Genomic DNA, 21,682 nt, shown 5'->3' with positions numbered 1-21,682 from the left:
GGGGGCAGGTTGCTGTATAGATGAGTAGGGGGGGAGGTTGCTGTGTAGATGGGGGGGGGACAGGTTGCTGCGTAGATGAGTGGGGGGGAGGTTGCTGTGTAGATGGGGGGCAGGTTGCTGCGTAGATGAGTAGGGGGGGAGGTTGCTGTGTAGATGGGGGGGGGGCAGGTTGCTGTGTAGATGAGTAGGGGGGGAGGTTGCTGTGTAGATGGGTGGGGGGTCAGGTTCCTGTGAGTGAGTGAGGGGAGGGCAGGTTGCTGTGTAGAGGAGTAGGGGGGGGGGGGGGAGTTGCTGTGTAGATGAGTAGGGGGGGGGAGGTTGCTGTGTAGATGGGGGGGCAGGTTGCTGTATAGATGAGTAGGGGGGGAGGTTGCTGTGTAGATGAGTAGGGGGGTGGCAGGTTGGTGTATAGATGAGTAGGGGGAGGGGGAGGAAGTTGCTGTGTAGATGAGTAGGGGGGGGGGGCAGGTTGCTGTGTAGATGAGTGGAGGGTCAGGTTCCTGTGTAGATGAGTGAGGGGAGGGCAGGTTGCTGTGTAGATGAGTGGGGGGGGGGGAGGTTGCTGTGTAGATGGGGGGGGGCAGGTTGCTGTATAGATGAGTAGGGGGGGAGGTTGCTGTGTAGATGAGTAGGGGGGGGAGGTTGCTGTGTAGATGAGTAGGGGGGGGGCAGGTTGGTGTATAGATGAGTAGGGGGGGGGTTGCTGTGTAGATGAGTAGGGGGGGAGGGGAGGGGGAGGAAGTTGCTGTGTAGATGAGTAGGGGGGGGGGGCAGGTTGCTGTGTAGATGAGTGGAGGGTCAGGTTCCTGTGTAGATGAGTGAGGGGAGGGCAGGTTGCTGTGTAGATGAGTAGGGGGGGAGGTGGCTGTGTAGATGGGAGGGCAGGTTGCTGTATAGATGAGTTGGGGGGGGGGGGGGGTTGCTGTGTACATGAGTAGAGGGGGAGGTGGCTGTGTACATGAGTAGAGGGGGAGGTGGCTGTGTACATGAGTAGAGGGGGAGGTGGCTGTGTACATGAGTAGAGGGGGAGGTGGCTGTGTACATGAGTAGAGGGGGAGGTGGCTGTGTACATGAGTAGAGGGGGAGGTGGCTGTGTACATGAGTAGAGGGGGAGGTGGCTGTGTACATGAGTAGAGGGGGAGGTGGCTGTGTACATGAGTAGAGGGGGAGGTGGCTGTGTACATGAGTAGAGGGGGAGGTGGCTGTGTACATGAGTAGAGGGGGAGGTGGCTGTGTACATGAGTAGAGGGGGAGGTGGCTGTGTACATGAGTAGAGGGGGAGGTGGCTGTGTACATGAGTAGAGGGGGAGGTGGCTGTGTACATGAGTAGAGGGGGAGGTGGCTGTGTACATGAGTAGAGGGGGAGGTGGCTGTGTACATGAGTAGAGGGGGAGGTGGCTGTGTACATGAGTAGAGGGGGAGGTGGCTGTGTACATGAGTAGAGGGGGAGGTGGCTGTGTACATGAGTAGAGGGGGAGGTGGCTGTGTACATGAGTAGAGGGGGAGGTGGCTGTGTAGATGAGGGCTGTGTAGATGAGGGCTGTGTAGATGAGGGCTGTGTACCCCTCCCTTCCCCCCCCGGCCACCACACTCACATCTGATACTCATCGATCGCCTCCACCAGTTGCCCCCACGAGTCGAAGTCCGCGCCCTTCCTGAAGCTTGCGTTCCACTTGTGCAGGGTCTTCGCTGCCAGGTCGCTCATGTCTGGGCCCCGAGTGCCAACTCGCCGCCGCTCAGGTGCGCATCCCCCGGGGTGACAGAGCCCCCGGTCCCGCCGCAGCCAGTTGCTGCTGCTCCTCCTCCGCGACCAAGCCCATCACATGGAGGGACAGGAAGCCCCCCCGCCAGACCCTGCCCTTCCCCGGCTGCCCGGCCCTTCCTGCCTTCGCCGCCGCGTCCCACGACTCGTTACCGCGCCTGCTCCCGCCCCATCTGCCTCAGCCACGCCCCCTCTTGCACGGCCACCTCTCCTCATTGGCTGACAGGCGACGCTACGCCCACCCTCTGCTTAACATCCGGCACGCTGCGCCGTTTCCATGGCATCCACAGCTGCATGATGTGGGTGTGGTGCGGTTGCGTAGTGTATGTCAGCCTGAGACATGACGTCATCTACTCCGGGAGGGGCGTATGCTTGTGGGGATGAGTGACAGGCCAGTAGGACCGCCCCCATGTTAGTGTAACCAGCTGGGCGCATGCGCATGCGCTGCTGTCTGACTGACCCTCGTCATGTGCTTCCTGCACCCAGTGACTGGGAGCTGCCTGCGGGGCGGAGACTCCTTCATGTGTCACAACCAGGAAGAGAAGAGCCTGTGTGTTCTTACAGCTCAGCGTACTCCGGGCTCCTGGGGGCCACAGTGCTGCCAGGGTGTGCAGAGGGCTCATCCTCCACTGGTGAGTACTCCAGTACCCCCCTATACCGGTACATGGCCTGCCTTGTGCGTCAGCAGCTCAGGGTGGGACTACAAGTGCCAGCATGCCCCTGTCACACATACACTACAAGTGCCAGCGTGCCCCTGTCACACATACACTACAAGTGCCAGCATGCCCCTGTCGCACATACACTACAGCGTGCCCCTGTCACACATACACTAGCCAGCGTGCCCCTGTCACACATACACTACAGCGTGCCCCTGTCACACATACACTACAAGTGCCAGCGTGCCCCTGTCACACATACACTACAAGTGCCAGCGTGCCCCTGTCACACATACACTACAAGTGCCAGCGTGCCCCTGTCACACATACACTACAAGTGCCAGCGTGCCCCTGTCACACATACACTACAGGTGCCCCTGTCACACATACACTACAAGTACCAGCTTGCCCCTGTCACACATACACTACAAGTGCCAGCGTGCCCCTGTCACACATACACTACAAGTGCCAGCATGCCCCTGTCACACACACACTACAAGTACGAGCGTGCCCCTGTCACACATACACTACAAGTGCCAGCGTGCCCCTGTCACACATACACTACAAGTGCCAGCGTGTCCCTGTCACACATACACTACAAGTGCCAGCGTGCCCCTGTCACACATACACTACAAGTGCCAGCGTGCCCCTGTCACACATACACTACAAGTACCAGCTTGCCCCTGTCACACATACACTACAGCGTGCCTCTGTCACACATACACTACAAGTACCAGCATGCCCCTGTCACACATACACTACAAGTACCAGCTTGCCCCTGTCACACATACACTACAGCGTGCCTCTGTCACACATGCACTACAAGTACCAGCATGCCCCTGTCACACATACACTACAAGTACCAGCTTGCCCCTGTCACACATACACTACAAGTGCCAGCGTGCCCCTGTCACACATACACTACAAGTGCCAGCGTGCCCCTGTCACACACACACTACAAGTACCAGCGTGCCCCTGTCACACATACACTACAAGTACCAGCTTGCCCCTGTCACACATACACTACAAGTGCCAGCGTGCCCCTGTCACACATACACTACAAGTGCCAGCGTGCCCCTGTCACACATACACTACAAGTGCCAGCGTGCCCCTGTCACACATACACTACAAGTGCCAGCGTGCCCCTGTCACACATACACTACAGGTGCCCCTGTCACACATACACTACAAGTACCAGCTTGCCCCTGTCACACATACACTACAAGTGCCAGCGTGCCCCTGTCACACATACACTACAAGTGCCAGCATGCCCCTGTCACACACACACTACAAGTACCAGCGTGCCCCTGTCACACATACACTACAAGTGCCAGCGTGCCCCTGTCACACATACACTACAAGTGCCAGCGTGCCCCTGTCACACATACACTACAAGTGCCAGCGTGCCCCTGTCACACATACACTACAAGTGCCAGCGTGCCCCTGTCACACATACACTACAAGTGCCAGCGTGCCCCTGTCACACATACACTACAGGTGCCCCTGTCACACATACACTACAAGTACCAGCTTGCCCCTGTCACACATACACTACAAGTGCCAGCGTGCCCCTGTCACACATACACTACAAGTGCCAGCATGCCCCTGTCACACACACACTACAAGTACCAGCGTGCCCCTGTCACACATACACTACAAGTGCCAGCGTGCCCCTGTCACACATACACTACAAGTGCCAGCGTGCCCCTGTCACACATACACTACAAGTACCAGCTTGCCCCTGGCCCACATACACTACAGCGTGCCTCTGTCACACATACACTTCAAGTACCAGCATGCCCCTGTCACACATACACTACAAGTACCAGCTTGCCCCTGTCACACATACACTACAAGTACCAGCGTGCCCCTGTCACACATACACTACAAGTACCAGCGTGCCCCTGTCACACATACACTACAAGTGCCAGCGTGCCCCTGTCACACATACACTACAAGTGCCAGCGTGCCCCTGTCACACATACACTACAAGTACCAGCTTGCCCCTGTCACACATACACTACAGCGTGCCTCTGTCACACATACACTACAAGTACCAGCATGCCCCTGTCACACATACACTACAAGTACCAGCTTGCCCCTTTCACACATACACTACAGCGTGCCTCTGTCACACATACACTGCAAGTACCAGCATGCCCCTGTCACACATACACTACAAGTACCAGCGTGCCCCTGTCACACATACACTACAGCGTGCCCGTCACACATACACTACAAGTACCAGCGTGCCCCTGTCACACACACACTACAAGTACCAGCGTGCCCCTGTCACACATACACTACAAGTGCCAGCGTGCCCCTGTCACACACACACTACAAGTACCAGCGTGCCCCTGTCACACATACACTACAAGTGCCAGGGTGCCCCTGTCACACATACACTACAAGTACCAGCGTGCCCCTGTCACACATACACTACAAGTACCAGCGTGCCCCTGTCACACATACACTACAGCGTGCCCCTGTCACACATACACTACAAGTACCAGCGTGCCCCTGTCACACACACACTACAAGTACCAGCGTGCCCCTGTCACACATACACTACAAGTGCCAGCGTGCCCCTGTCACACACACACACTACAAGTACCAGCATGCCCCTGTCACACATACACTACAAGTGCCAGCGTGCCCCTGTCACACATACACTACAAGTACCAGCATGCCCCTGTCAGACATACACTACAGGTGCCAGCGTGCCCCTGTCACACATACACTACAAGTACCAGCGTGCCCCTGTCACACACACACTACAAGTACCAGCATGCCCCTGTCAGACATACACTACAGGTGCCAGCGTGCCCCTGTCACACATACACTACAGTGTGCCCCTGTCACACATACACTACAAGTACCAGCGTGCCCCTGTCACACACACACTACAAGTGCCAGCATGCCCCTGTCACACATACACTACAAGTACCAGCGTGCCCCTGTCACACATACACTACAAGTACCAGCATGCCCCTGTCAGACATACACTACAGGTGCCAGCGTGCTTCTGTCACACATACACTACAAGTACCAGCATGCCCCTGTCACACATACACTACAAGTACCAGCGTGCCCCTGTCACACATACACTACAAGTGCCAGCGTGCCCCTGTCACACATACACTACAGCGTGCCTCTGTCACACATACACTACAAGTACCAGCGTGCCCCTGTCACACACACACTACAGCGTGCCCCTGTCACACATACACTATAAGTACCAGCGTGCCCCTGTCACACATACACTACAAGGCCAGCGTGCCCCTGTCACACATACACTACAAGTGCCAGCGTGCCCCTGTCACACACACTACAAGTACCAGCGTGCCCCTGTCACACATACACTACAAGTACCAGCATGCCCCTGTCAGACATACACTACAGGTGCCAGCGTGCCCCTGTCACACATACACTACAGTGTGCCCCTGTCACACATACACTACAAGTACCAGCGTGCCCCTGTCACACATACACTACAAGTACCAGCGTGCCCCTGTCACACATACACTACAAGTACCAGCATGCCCCTGTCACACATACACTACAAGTACCAGCGTCCCCCTGTCACACATACACTACAAGTGCCAGCGTGCCCCTGTCACACATACACTACAAGTACCAGCATGCCCCTGTCACACATACACTACAAGTGCCAGCGTGCCCCTGTCACACATACACTACAGCGTGCCTCTGTCACACATACACTACAAGTACCAGCGTGCCCCTGTCACACATACACTACAAGTACCAGCATGCCCCTGTCACACATACACTACAAGTACCAGCGTCCCCCTGTCACACATACACTACAAGTGCCAGCGTGCCCCTGTCACACATACACTACAGTGTACCTCTGTCACACATACACTACAAGTACCAGCGTGCCCCTGTCACACACACACTACAGCGTGCCCCTGTCACACATACACTACAAGTACCAGCGTGCCCCTGTCACACACACACACTACAAGTACCAGCATGCCTCTGTCACACATACACTACAAGTGCCAGCGTGCCCCTGTCACACATACACTACAGCGTGCCCCTGTCACACATACACTACAAGTACCAGCATGCCCCTGTCACACATACACTACAAGTACCAGCATGCCCCTGTCACACATACACTACAGCGTGCCTCTGTCACACATACACTACAAGTACCAGCATGCCCCTGTCACACATACACTACAGCGTGCCCCTGTCACACATACATTACAGCGTGCCCCTGTCACACATACATTACAGCATGCCTCTGTCACACATACACTACAAGTACCAGCATGCCCCTGTCACACATACACTACAGCGTGCCCCTGTCACACATACACTACAGCATGCCTCTGTCACACATACACTACAGCGTGCCCCTGTCACACATACACTACAGCGTGCCCCTGTCACACATACACTACAGCGTGCCTCTGTCAACATACACTACAAGTACCAGCATGCCCCTGTCACACATACACTACAGCATGCCTCTGTCACACATACACTACAAGTACCAGCATGCCCCTGTCACACATACACTACAAGTGCCAGCGTGCCCCTGTCACACATACACTACAGCATGACTCTGTCACACATATACTACAAGTACCAGCATGCCCCTGTCACACATACACTACAGCATGCCTCTTTCAGACATACACTACAAGTACCAGCATGCCCCTGTCACACATACACTACAAGTACCAGCATGCCCCTGTCACACATACACTACAAGTACCAGCATGCCCCTGTCACACATACACTACAAGTACCAGCGTGCCCCTGTCACACATACACTACAAGTGCCAGCGTGCCCCTGTCACACACACACTACAAGTACCAGCGTGCCCCTGTCACACATACACTACAAGTACCAGCTTGCCCCTGTCACACATACACTACAAGTGCCAGCGTGCCCCTGTCACACATACACTACAAGTGCCAGCGTGCCCCTGTCACACATACACTACAAGTGCCAGCGTGCCCCTGTCACACATACACTACAAGTGCCAGCGTGCCCCTGTCACACATACACTACAGGTGCCCCTGTCACACATACACTACAAGTACCAGCTTGCCCCTGTCACACATACACTACAAGTGCCAGCGTGCCCCTGTCACACATACACTACAAGTGCCAGCATGCCCCTGTCACACACACACTACAAGTGCCAGCGTGCCCCTGTCACACATACACTACAAGTGCCAGCGTGCCCCTGTCACACATACACTACAAGTGCCAGCGTGCCCCTGTCACACATACACTACAAGTGCCAGCGTGCCCCTGTCACACATACACTACAAGTGCCAGCGTGCCCCTGTCACACATACACTACAAGTACCAGCGTGCCCCTGTCACACATACACTACAAGTACCAGCATGCCCCTGTCACACATACACTACAAGTACCAGCGTCCCCCTGTCACACATACACTACAAGTGCCAGCGTGCCCCTGTCACACATACACTACAAGTACCAGCATGCCCCTGTCACACATACACTACAAGTGCCAGCGTGCCCCTGTCACACATACACTACAGCGTGCCTCTGTCACACATACACTACAAGTACCAGCGTGCCCCTGTCACACATACACTACAAGTACCAGCATGCCCCTGTCACACATACACTACAAGTACCAGCGTCCCCCTGTCACACATACACTACAAGTGCCAGCGTGCCCCTGTCACACATACACTACAGTGTACCTCTGTCACACATACACTACAAGTACCAGCGTGCCCCTGTCACACACACACTACAGCGTGCCCCTGTCACACATACACTACAAGTACCAGCGTGCCCCTGTCACACACACACACTACAAGTACCAGCATGCCTCTGTCACACATACACTACAAGTGCCAGCGTGCCCCTGTCACACATACACTACAGCGTGCCCCTGTCACACATACACTACAAGTACCAGCATGCCCCTGTCACACATACACTACAAGTACCAGCATGCCCCTGTCACACATACACTACAGCGTGCCTCTGTCACACATACACTACAAGTACCAGCATGCCCCTGTCACACATACACTACAGCGTGCCCCTGTCACACATACATTACAGCGTGCCCCTGTCACACATACATTACAGCATGCCTCTGTCACACATACACTACAAGTACCAGCATGCCCCTGTCACACATACACTACAGCGTGCCCCTGTCACACATACACTACAGCATGCCTCTGTCACACATACACTACAGCGTGCCCCTGTCACACATACACTACAGCGTGCCCCTGTCACACATACACTACAGCGTGCCTCTGTCAACATACACTACAAGTACCAGCATGCCCCTGTCACACATACACTACAGCATGCCTCTGTCACACATACACTACAAGTACCAGCATGCCCCTGTCACACATACACTACAAGTGCCAGCGTGCCCCTGTCACACATACACTACAGCATGACTCTGTCACACATATACTACAAGTACCAGCATGCCCCTGTCACACATACACTACAGCATGCCTCTTTCAGACATACACTACAAGTACCAGCATGCCCCTGTCACACATACACTACAAGTACCAGCATGCCCCTGTCACACATACACTACAAGTACCAGCATGCCCCTGTCACACATACACTACAAGTGCCAGCGTGCCCCTGTCACACATACACTACAAGTGCCAGCGTGCCCCTGTCACACATACACTACAAGTGCCAGCGTGCCCCTGTCACACATACACTACAAGTGCCAGCGTGCCCCTGTCACACACACACTACAAGTACCAGCGTGCCCCTGTCACACATACACTACAAGTACCAGCTTGCCCCTGTCACACATACACTACAAGTGCCAGCGTGCCCCTGTCACACATACACTACAAGTGCCAGCGTGCCCCTGTCACACATACACTACAAGTGCCAGCGTGCCCCTGTCACACATACACTACAAGTGCCAGCGTGCCCCTGTCACACATACACTACAGGTGCCCCTGTCACACATACACTACAAGTACCAGCTTGCCCCTGTCACACATACACTACAAGTGCCAGCGTGCCCCTGTCACACATACACTACAAGTGCCAGCATGCCCCTGTCACACACACACTACAAGTACCAGCGTGCCCCTGTCACACATACACTACAAGTGCCAGCGTGCCCCTGTCACACATACACTACAAGTGCCAGCGTGCCCCTGTCACACATACACTACAAGTGCCAGCGTGCCCCTGTCACACATACACTACAAGTGCCAGCGTGCCCCTGTCACACATACACTACAAGTGCCAGCGTGCCCCTGTCACACATACACTACAAGTGCCAGCGTGCCCCTGTCACACATACACTACAGGTGCCCCTGTCACACATACACTACAAGTACCAGCTTGCCCCTGTCACACATACACTACAAGTGCCAGCGTGCCCCTGTCACACATACACTACAAGTGCCAGCATGCCCCTGTCACACACACACTACAAGTACCAGCGTGCCCCTGTCACACATACACTACAAGTGCCAGCGTGCCCCTGTCACACATACACTACAAGTGCCAGCGTGCCCCTGTCACACATACACTACAAGTACCAGCTTGCCCCTGGCCCACATACACTACAGCGTGCCTCTGTCACACATACACTTCAAGTACCAGCATGCCCCTGTCACACATACACTACAAGTACCAGCTTGCCCCTGTCACACATACACTACAAGTACCAGCGTGCCCCTGTCACACATACACTACAAGTACCAGCGTGCCCCTGTCACACATACACTACAAGTGCCAGCGTGCCCCTGTCACACATACACTACAAGTGCCTTCGTGCCCCTGTCACACATACACTACAAGTACCAGCTTGCCCCTGTCACACATACACTACAGCGTGCCTCTGTCACACATACACTACAAGTACCAGCATGCCCCTGTCACACATACACTACAAGTACCAGCTTGCCCCTTTCACACATACACTACAGCGTGCCTCTGTCACACATACACTGCAAGTACCAGCATGCCCCTGTCACACATACACTGCAAGTACCAGCGTGCCCCTGTCACACATACACTACAGCGTGCCCGTCACACATACACTACAAGTACCAGCGTGCCCCTGTCACACACACACTACAAGTACCAGCGTGCCCCTGTCACACATACACTACAAGTGCCAGCGTGCCCCTGTCACACACACACTACAAGTACCAGCGTGCCCCTGTCACACATACACTACAAGTGCCAGGGTGCCCCTGTCACACATACACTACAAGTACCAGCGTGCCCCTGTCACACATACACTACAAGTACCAGCGTGCCCCTGTCACACATACACTACAGCGTGCCCCTGTCACACATACACTACAAGTACCAGCGTGCCCCTGTCACACACACACTACAAGTACCAGCGTGCCCCTGTCACACATACACTACAAGTGCCAGCGTGCCCCTGTCACACACACACACTACAAGTACCAGCATGCCCCTGTCACACATACACTACAAGTGCCAGCGTGCCCCTGTCACACATACACTACAAGTACCAGCATGCCCCTGTCAGACATACACTACAGGTGCCAGCGTGCCCCTGTCACACATACACTACAAGTACCAGCGTGCCCCTGTCACACATACACTACAAGTACCAGCGTGCCCCTGTCACACACACACTTCAAGTACCAGCATGCCCCTGTCAGACATACACTACAGGTGCCAGCGTGCCCCTGTCACACATACACTACAGTGTGCCCCTGTCACACATACACTACAAGTACCAGCGTGCCCCTGTCACACACACACTACAAGTGCCAGCATGCCCCTGTCACACATACACTACAAGTACCAGCGTGCCCCTGTCACACATACACTACAAGTACCAGCATGCCCCTGTCAGACATACACTACAGGTGCCAGCGTGCTTCTGTCACACATACACTACAAGTACCAGCATGCCCCTGTCACACATACACTACAAGTACCAGCGTGCCCCTGTCACACATACACTACAAGTGCCAGCGTGCCCCTGTCACACATACACTACAGCGTGCCTCTGTCACACATACACTACAAGTACCAGCGTGCCCCTGTCACACACACACTACAGCGTGCCCCTGTCACACATACACTATAAGTACCAGCGTGCCCCTGTCACACATACACTACAAGGCCAGCGTGCCCCTGTCACACATACACTACAAGTGCCAGCGTGCCCCTGTCACACACACTACAAGTACCAGCGTGCCCCTGTCACACATACACTACAAGTACCAGCATGCCCCTGTCAGACATACACTACAGGTGCCAGCGTGCCCCTGTCACACATACACTACAGTGTGCCCCTGTCACACATACACTACAAGTACCAGCGTGCCCCTGTCACACATACACTACAAGTACCAGCGTGCCCCTGTCACACATACACTACAAGTACCAGCATGCCTCTGTCACACATACACTACAAGTGCCAGCGTGCCCCTGTCACACATACACTACAGTGTGCCCCTGTCACACATACACTACAAGTACCAGCATGCCCCTGTCACACATACACTACAAGTACCAGCGTGCCCCTGTCACACATACACTACAAGTACCAGCATGCCCCTGTCACACATACACTACAAGTGCCAGCGTGCCCCTGTCACACATACACTACAGCGTGCCTCTGTCACACATACACTACAAGTACCAGCGTGCCTCTGTCACACATACACTACAAGTGCCAGCGTGCCCCTGTCACACATACACTACAGTGTGCCCCTGTCACACATACACTACAAGTACCAGCATGCCCCTGTCACACATACACTACAAGTACCAGCGTGCCCCTGTCACACATACACTACAAGTACCAGCATGCCCCTGTCACACATACACTACAAGTACCAGCGTCCCCCTGTCACACATACACTACAAGTGCCAGCGTGCCCCTGTCACACATACACTACAAGTACCAGCATGCCCCTGTCACACATACACTACAAGTGCCAGCGTGCCCCTGTCACACATACACTACAGCGTGCCTCTGTCACACATACACTACAAGTACCAGCGTGCCCCTGTCACACATACACTACAAGTACCAGCATGCCCCTGTCACACATACACTACAAGTACCAGCGTCCCCCTGTCACACATACACTACAAGTGCCAGCGTGCCCCTGTCACACATACACTACAGTGTACCTCTGTCACACATACACTACAAGTACCAGCGTGCCCCTGTCACACACACACTACAGCGTGCCCCTGTCACACATACACTACAAGTACCAGCGTGCCCCTGTCACACACACACACTACAAGTACCAGCATGCCTCTGTCACACATACACTACAAGTGCCAGCGTGCCCCTGTCACACATACACTACAGCGTGCCCCTGTCACACATACACTACAAGTACCAGCATGCCCCTGTCACACATACACTACAAGTACCAGCATGCCCCTGTCACACATACACTACAGCGTGCCTCTGTCACACATACACTACAAGTACCAGCATGCCCCTGTCACACATACACTACAGCGTGCCCCTGTCACACATACATTACAGCGTGCCCTGTCACACATACATTACAGCATGCCTCTGTCACACATACACTACAAGTACCAGCATGCCCCTGTCACACATACACTACAGCGTGCCCCTGTCACACATACACTACAGCATGCCTCTGTCACACATACACTACAGCGTGCCCCTGTCACACATACACTACAGCGTGCCCCTGTCACACATACACTACAGCGTGCCTCTGTCAACATACACTACAAGTACCAGCATGCCCCTGTCACACATACACTACAGCATGCCTCTGTCACACATACACTACAAGTACCAGCATGCCCCTGTCACACATACACTACAAGTGCCAGCGTGCCCCTGTCACACATACACTACAGCATGACTCTGTCACACATATACTACAAGTACCAGCATGCCCCTGTCACACATACACTACAGCATGCCTCTTTCAGACATACACTACAAGTACCAGCATGCCCCTGTCACACATACACTACAAGTACCAGCATGCCCCTGTCACACATACACTACAAGTACCAGCATGCCCCTGTCACACATACACTACAAGTGCCAGCGTGCCCCTGTCACACATACACTACAAGTGCCAGCGTGCCCCTGTCACACATACACTACAAGTGCCAGCGTGCCCCTGTCACACATACACTACAAGTGCCAGCGTGCCCCTGTCACACATACACTACAAGTGCCAGCGTGCCCCTGTCACACATACACTACAAGTGCCAGCATGCCCTGTCACACATACACTACAGGTGCCAGCTTGCCCCGTCACACATACACTACAGGTGCCAGCTTGCCCCGTCACACATACACTACAGGTGCCAGCTTGCCCCTGTCAGACATACACTGCAAGTGCCAGCGTGCCCCTGTCAGACATACACTGCAAGTGCCAGCGTGCCTCTGTCATGTATACACTACAAGTACCAGCATGCCCCTGTCAGAGTGCCCCAAGTGCCAGCATGTCCCTGTCCGACATACACTAGAAGTGCCAGCATGTCCCTGTCAGACATGCACTACAAGTGTCAGCATGTCCCTGTCAGACGTACACTACAAGTGCCAGCATGCCCCTGTCAGATGTACACTACAAGTGCCAGCATGTCCCTGTCAGACGTACACTACAAGTGCCAGCGTGCCCCTGTCAGATGTACACTACAAGTGCCAGCGTGCCCCTGTCAGATGTACACTACAAGTGCCAGCGTGTCCCTGTCAGACGTACACTACAAGTGTCAGCGTGCCCCTGTCAGATGTACACTACAAGTGCCAGCATGCCCCTGTCAGACGTACACTACAAGTGCCAGCATGCCCCGGTCAGATGTATACTACATGTGCCACAGTCACAGGTCTCCCTCTCATCAGAGATCTCCCCATACCCCCGTCTTTAAGGGGCAGACCCAATAATATACCTCCCCAAGAGCGATCTGCAGGCTGCTGGTTACTCTCTGCTGAGGGAAGGGCACTGCCCAACGTGCCGCTGTCAGAATCCTGCTACAAGTTCCAGCATGCCCTACCAGCCACTAGCACACAAGGCATGCTGTGACTTCTTGTTCCACCAGTAGACGGGATAATGCTGACCCTCTAAAGATTTTAGGGGCAATCCTGCAAAATAGAGAATAAATGGTTTGTTAAAAATATGCAAAAATGAAATCTCTCCCCTCCCGTCACCGGTGACCGCCCCATCTGCTCTGTACAGAATCACACACCCGCACTGTCATTGTTCTCATCTTTTGCACTTTTTTTATTTGTTTGCTTAAAATTTTTGTTTTAAATTGAGAAAATGCAAAATATATTTCTCTTATGTCCTAGAGGATGCTGGGGACTCCGTAAGGACCATGGGGATAGACTGGCTCCGCAGGAAACATGGGCACTTTAAGAAAGACTTTAGTTCTGGGTGTGCACTGGCTCCTCCCTCTATGCCCCTCCTCCAGACCTCAGTTTACTACTGTGCCCAGTGGAGACTGGGTGCATTTCAGGGAGCTCTCTTGAGCTTTCTGACAGAAAGTATTTTGTTAGGTTTTTTATTTTCAGGGAGCCTGCTGGCAACAGACTCCCTGCATCGTGGGACTGAGGAGAGAGAAGCAGAGCTACTTCTGTGAGTTGAAAGGCTCTGCTTCTTAGGCTACTGGACACCATTAGCTCCAGAGGGATTGGTACGCAGAATCTCACCCTAGCCGTCCGTCCCAGAGCCGCGCCGCCGTCCCCCTCGCAGAGCCGGAAGATAGAAGCCGGGTGCGTATGAGAAGCAAGAAGACTTCAGAGGCGGCAGAAGACTTCATGATCTTCACTGAGGTAACGCACAGCACTGCAGCTGTGCGCCATTGCTCCCATACACCTCACATACGGCAGTCACTGTAAGGGTGCAGGGCGCAGGGGGGGGCGCCCTGGGCAGCATGTAAACCTCTTATTTGGTAAAAAAGAACATATATATACAGCTGGACACTGTATATATGTAAGAGCCCCCGCCAATTTTACACTTTGAGCGGGACAGAAGCCCGCCGCCGAGGGGGCGGGGCTTCTCCCTCAGCACTCACCAGCGCCATTTTTTCTCCACAGCACCGCTGAGAGGAAGCTCCCCGGACTCTCCCCTGCTAATACCACGGTAGACAAGAGGGTTTGAAAAGAGAGGGGGGGCACATAATTCGGCGCAGATAAAACAACAGCGCTACTGGGTAAACATTAAATTACTGTGTTTCTTCCTGGGTCATATAGCGCTGGGGTGTGTGCTGGCATACTCTCTCTCTGTCTCTCCAAAGGGCCTTGTGGGGGAAATGTCTTCAGAAAGAGCATTCCCTGAGTGTGTGGTGTGTCGGTATGCGTGTGTCGACATGTCTGAGGGTGAAGGCTATATTAGAGAGGAGCGGGAGCAAATGAATGTGGTGTCTCCGTCTACAGCGCCGACACCTGACTGGATGGATATGTGGAATGTTTTAAATGCTAGTGTAAACTCATTGCACAAAAGATTAGACAAAGCTGAAGCTAGGGGACAGTCGGGGTATCAACCCATGCCTGATCCTATGTCGCAGGGACCGTCAGGGTCTCAAGCGCCCACTATCCCAAATAATTGACACAGATACCGACACGAATTCTGACTCCAGCGTCGACTACGATGATGCAAAGTTACAGCCAAAATTGGCTAAATCTATTCGATATATGATTCTGGAAATAAAAGACGTTTTGCACATCACAGAGGAAACCCCAGTCCCTGACAAGAGGGTGCATATGTATAAGGGAAAGAAACCTGAGGTGACCTTTCCCCCGTCACACGAGCTCAATGAGTTACGTGAAAAGGCTTGGGAAACTCCAGACAAAAAACTGCAGATTTCCAAAAGGATTCTTATGGCGTATCCCTTCCCGCCAACGGACAGGATACGGTGGGAATCCTCCCCTAGGGTGGACAAAGCATTAACACGCTTATCCAAGAGGGTAGCCCTGCCGTCACAGGATACGGCCACCCTAAAAGATTCAGCTGACCGCAAACAGGAGGTTACCCTAAAGTCCATTTATACACATTCGGGTACCTTACTCAGACCGGCAATTGCGTCGGCCTCGGTGTGTAGTGCTGTAGCAGCATGGACGGATACCTTATCAGAGGAGATTGATACTCTTGATAAGGATACTATTTTATTGACCCTGGGGCATATAAAAGATGCTGTCCTATATATGAGAGATGCTCAAAGAGACATTAGTTTACTGGGTTCGAGAATAAACGCTATGTCTATTTCTGCCAGAAGAATCCTATGGACCCGGCAATGGACAGGTGATGCCGACTCAAAAAGGCATATGGAGGTTTTACCTTACAGGGGTGAGGAATTGTTTGGGGAGGGTCTCTCGGACCTGGTCTCCACAGCTACAGCTGGAAAATCAAATTTTTTGCCTTATGTTCCCTCACAGCCTAAGAAAGCACCACATTATCAAATGCAGTCCTTTCGATCACAAAGAAACAAGAAAGTCCGAGGTGCGTCCTTTCTTGCCAGAGGTAGGGGCAGAGGAAAGAAGCTGCACAACACAGCTAGTTCCCAGGAACAGAAGTCCTCCCCGGCCTCTACTAAATCCACTTCATGACGCTGGGGCTCCACTGAAGGAGTCCGTCCCCAGTGGGGGCACGTCTTCGGGGTTTCAGCCACATCTGGGTTCACTCCCAGGTGGATCCCTGGGCAATAGAAATTGTTTCCCAGGGCTACAAGCTGGAATTCGAAGAAGTGCCTCCTCGACGATTTTTCAAATCGGCCCTACCAGCTTCTCCCCCAGAAAGGGAGATAGTGCTAAATGCAATAAAAAAATTGTGTCTTCAACAGGTGGTGGTCAAGGTTCCCCTGCTCCAATAAGGGAGGGGTTATTACTTGACCCTGTTTGTAGTCCCGAAACCGGACGGTTCGGTCAGACCCATATTAAATTTAAAATCCCTGAACCTATACTTGAAAAGGTTCAAGTTCAAGATGGAATCGCTAAGAGCGGTCATCACCAGCCTGGAAGGGGGGGATTTTATGGTATCTCTGGACATAAAGGATGCATACCTTCATGTCCCCATTTATCCACCTCATCAGGCGTACCTCAGATTTGCGGTACAGGATTGTCATTACCAATTTCAGACGTTACCGTTTGGGCTTTCCACGGCCCCGAGAATTTTCACCATGGTGATGGCGGAAATTATGGTGCTCCTGCGCAAGCAACGTGTCACAATTATCCCATACTTGGACGATCTCCTCATAAAGGCGAGATCAAGAGAGCAGTTGCTGAACAGCGTATCTCTTTCACTGGAAGTGTTACAGCAACACGGCTGGATTCTCAATATCCCGAAGTCGCAGTTGGTTCCTACGACTCGTCTAACCTTCTTGGGCATGATTCTGGATACAGACCAGAAAAAGGTTTATCTTCCGATAGAAAAAGCTAAGGAACTCATGACTCTGGTCAGGAACCTATTGAAACCAAAACAGGTGTCAGTGCATCAATGCACTCGAGTCCTGGGAAAGATGGTGGCATCATACGAGGCCATTCCCTTCGGCAGGTTCCATGCAAGAACTTTCCAATGGGACCTACTGGACAAGTGGTCCGGGTCACATCTACAGATTCATCAGTTGATCACCCTGTCCCCCAGGACCAGAGTATCTTTCCTGTGGTGGCTGCAGAGTGCTCACCTTCTAGAGGGCCGCAGGTTCGGCATTCAGGACTGGATCCTGGTGACCACGGACGCAAGCCTCCGAGGTTGGGGAGCAGTCACACAGGGAAGAAACTTCCAAGGTCTTTGGTCAAGTCAAGAGACTTGTCTTCACATCAACATCCTGGAACTAAGGGCAATATACAACGCCCTACGTCAAGCGGAGACCTTACTTCGCAACCAACCGGTTCTGATCCAGTTAGACAACGTCACCGCAGTAGCTCATGTAAACCGCCAAGGCGGCACAAGGAGCAGAGTGGCGATCGCGGAAGCCACCAGAATTCTTAGTTGGGCGGAGAATCATGTAAGCGCACTGTCAGCAGTGTTCATTCCGGGAGTGGACAACTGGGAAGCAGACTTCCTCAGCAGACACGACCTACATCCTGGAGAGTGGGGACTTCATCAGGAAGTCTTCGCACAGATTACAAGTCGGTGGGGACTGCCACAGATAGACATGATGGCGTCCCGCCTCAACAAAAAGCTACAGAGGTATTGCGCCAGGTCAAGAGACCCTCAGGCAGTAGCTGTAGACGCCCTGGTGACACCGTGGGTGTTCCAGTCAATCTATGTATTTCTTCCTCTCATACCCAAGGTGTTGAGGATAATAAGAAAAAGAGGAGTGAGAACAATCCTCATTGTTCCAGATTGGCCACGCGGATCTGCAGGAAATGCTCGCAGAAGATCCGTGGCCTCTACCTTTCAGACAGGACCTGTTGCAACAGGGGCCCTGTCTGTTCCAAGACTTACCGCGGCTGCGTTTGACGGCATGGCGGTTGAACGCCGTATCCTAGCGGAAAAAGGCATTCCGGTTGAGGTCATTCCTACGCTGATAAAGGCTAGGAAGGATGTGACATCTAAACATTATCACCGTATATGGCGAAAATATGTTTCTTGGTGTGAGGCCAGGAATGCTCCTACGGAAGAATTCCATCTGGGTCGTTTCCTTCACTTCCTACAAACTGGAGTGAATCTGGGCCTAAAATTAGGCTCCATTAAGGTCCAGATTTCGGCCCTATCCATTTTCTTTCGAAAAGAATTGGCTTCTCTCCCAGAAGTTCAGACTTTTGTGAAGGGAGTGCTACATATTCTCCTTTTGTACCTCCGGTGGCGCCTTGGGATGTTAACGTGGTTTTGAGTTTCCTTAAGTCGCACTGGTTTGAACCACTGAAAACAGTGGAGTTAAAATATCTCACTTGGAAGGTGGTCATGTTATTAGCCTTGGCTTCGGCTAGGCGAGTGTCGGAATTAGCGGCTTTGCCTCTATCTGGTTTTCCATATGGATAGAGCGGAATTGCGGACCCGTCCTCAATTCCTGCCAAAAGTGGTCTCATCTTTTCATATGAACCAACCTATTGTGGTGCCTGTGGCTACGCGTGACTTGGAGGATTCCGAGTTACTTGATGTGGTCAGGGCTTTGAAAATTTACGTGGCCAGAACGGCTAGAGTCAGGAAAACAGAAGCGCTGTTTGTCCTGTATGCAGCCAATAAGATTGGTGCCCCTGCTTCAAAGCAATCTATTGCTCGCTGGATCTGTAACACGATTCAGCAAGCGCATTCCACTGCTGGATTGCCGTTACCTAAATCGGTCAAGGCCCATTCCACTAGGAAAGTGGGCTCTTCTTGGGCGGCTGCCCGAGGGGTCTCGGCACTACAGCTGTGCCGAGCTGCACTTGGTCGGGTTCAAACACATTTGCAAAGTTCTATAAGTTTGATACCCTGGCTGAGGAGGACCTAAGGTTTGCTCATTCGGTGCTGCAGAGTCATCCGCACTCTCCCGCCCGTTTGGGAGCTTTGGTATAATCCCCATGGTCCTTACGGAGTCCCCAGCATCCACTAGGACGTTAGAGAAAATAAGATTTTAAACCTACCGGTAAATCTTTTTCTCGTAGTCCGTAGAGGATGCTGGGCGCCCGTCCCAAGTGCGGACTACTTCTGCAATGCTTGTATATAGTTATTGCTTAAATAAGGGTTATGTTATAGTTGCATCGGTCCTGTACTGATGCTATGTTGGTTTTCATACTGTTAACTGGTTTAGTATATTCCATGTTGTACGGTGTGGATGGTGTGGCTGGTATGAATCTTGCCCTTGGAGTAACAAGAATCCTTTCCTCGTACTGTCAGTCTCCTCTGGGCACAGTTTCTCTAACTGAGGTCTGGAGGAGGGGCATAGAGGGAGGAGCCAGTGCACACCCAGAACTAAAGTCTTTCTTAAAGTGCCCATGTCTCCTGCGGAGCCCGTCTATCCCCATTGTCCTTACGGAGTCCCCAGCATCCTCTACGGACTACGAGAAAAAGATTTACCGGTAGGTTTAAAATCTTATTTATTTTTAGTAAATGTTCAGTGGATCAGCCAACTACAGTGTGAGACGCGTAAACTAAAGTATTCAATATGTATAGAGTTGAAGAAACCAGTGACAGTCCACACGTTTTCTTCCATAGGCCCTTATTCAGTAGCAGACGCTCCTGACATGCCATCACATTCTCCCTGGTTTAGGCCCAGTGCGCACGCGCAGGGCCCGTACACTGCGCATTCTCGGGCAGGGAGATGCGATAGGATCTCAGTAATGCAGAGGCGTTTGCGGGGCGGTTGGGGGTGACGCAGCACTGCGGGATGCTGAAAACAGAGGCGAGGCAGAGCCGGTTTCAGGGCGGTGGCGTGACGTCGGCCTGTGCAGCCCTTGTTTTGCGGGGTAAGCGATTGCAATTGAATTGCGATCACATCGCTGGGTGGCCTTGCGGAAATGATATTGCGGCCGTCGGTAGAAACAATGGAATAGCTGTCGGAGGGGTTGGAAATAATTGAATACCGCCCATAATGTCAAACTTCATCATGTGGACAGTTATGGAATGTTGACTTATCGTCTCAGTGTTGACTTACCTGCTCCTGGCGGCTGCAGCGTGGCTTCCGGTGTCCCGGTGGTCATGTGGCTGTGACTTCTGGGTCAGAGCTGTGATCCTTTGGCGTTCCCGGGAACATTTTCCACCTATCCATAACCCTTATCCCTACCCCCCTAACCCTAACCTTTCCTCTAGTCCCTGGCGCTAAAACCCGCTCCCCCGCCCAGAAACGCCACCTGACCCTAATCTCCCCCTGCAGCCTCACCCTCCCGTCCGCAGCCTAACCCTAATGTCAAAATTCTATCTGTCGACGTTCTGAGTAAGTTGACATTGTTAAAATGTCAACATAAGTGATGACATTCTTTTGTCGGCTTTATAAATGTCAACATTGTCATAGCCGACCTTTGGATGAAATCCCATCGATACCACTACTCTGGAGAAATAATAAGCTCTGATTTCAGAATCACCTTTGTGGGGATGATACCAAAATCTTTCCGCCCTTGCAGGATCTCTCCGCGCCTCCATCTGGCTGTGATTTCATTGTGGATGTCATCACCGCCTCAAATCATATCTTCCAGAAAATGCGCTGCTAATGTTCCTACCGGCCAATAGAAGCGACCTACCGTACCGGGCGTCTCTCTTTCTGATACTACCGTAAACCGCGTGCCTCCAGCCGGTTGCCTAAGTAGTGTAGTTCCCTGCATTCAGTCTGTGGGGGATATCTAATTAGCCCCGGTAATTCATTTA

At 52.8% G+C, this 21,682-nt stretch overlaps 2 protein-coding genes across 3 annotated transcripts in view; one reads left to right on the top strand and one right to left on the bottom strand.

Moving 5' to 3' along the window:
• Window positions 1-1,952, bottom strand: part of AIDA (axin interactor, dorsalization associated) — a 77,062-nt gene extending 75,110 nt beyond the window's left edge. Inside the window, exon 1 of one of the 2 annotated variants that reach the window (XM_063919037.1) lies at window positions 1,596-1,952. In XM_063919037.1, the coding sequence (XP_063775107.1) occupies window positions 1,596-1,705 (110 nt within the window). In that variant the 5' untranslated portion in view covers window positions 1,706-1,952. The remainder of the gene's footprint in view (window positions 1-1,595) is intronic. The other variant, XM_063919038.1, reaches the window with a different exon arrangement.
• Window positions 1,953-2,209: 257 nt separating this feature from the next.
• BROX (BRO1 domain and CAAX motif containing) overlaps window positions 2,210-21,682 on the top strand; it is a 69,360-nt gene continuing 49,887 nt past the window's right edge. Inside the window, exon 1 of the mRNA XM_063919036.1 lies at window positions 2,210-2,394. The gene's annotated coding sequence lies outside the window, so the exon portion shown is untranslated. The remainder of the gene's footprint in view (window positions 2,395-21,682) is intronic.

The sequence above is a fragment of the Pseudophryne corroboree genome, chromosome 4 (assembly GCF_028390025.1).
Source record: "Pseudophryne corroboree isolate aPseCor3 chromosome 4, aPseCor3.hap2, whole genome shotgun sequence".
NCBI classification, from domain to species: domain Eukaryota; kingdom Metazoa; phylum Chordata; class Amphibia; order Anura; family Myobatrachidae; genus Pseudophryne; species Pseudophryne corroboree.
The sequence above is the reverse complement of the archived record's forward strand: the minus strand, read 5'-3'. Positions and strand labels throughout refer to the sequence as shown.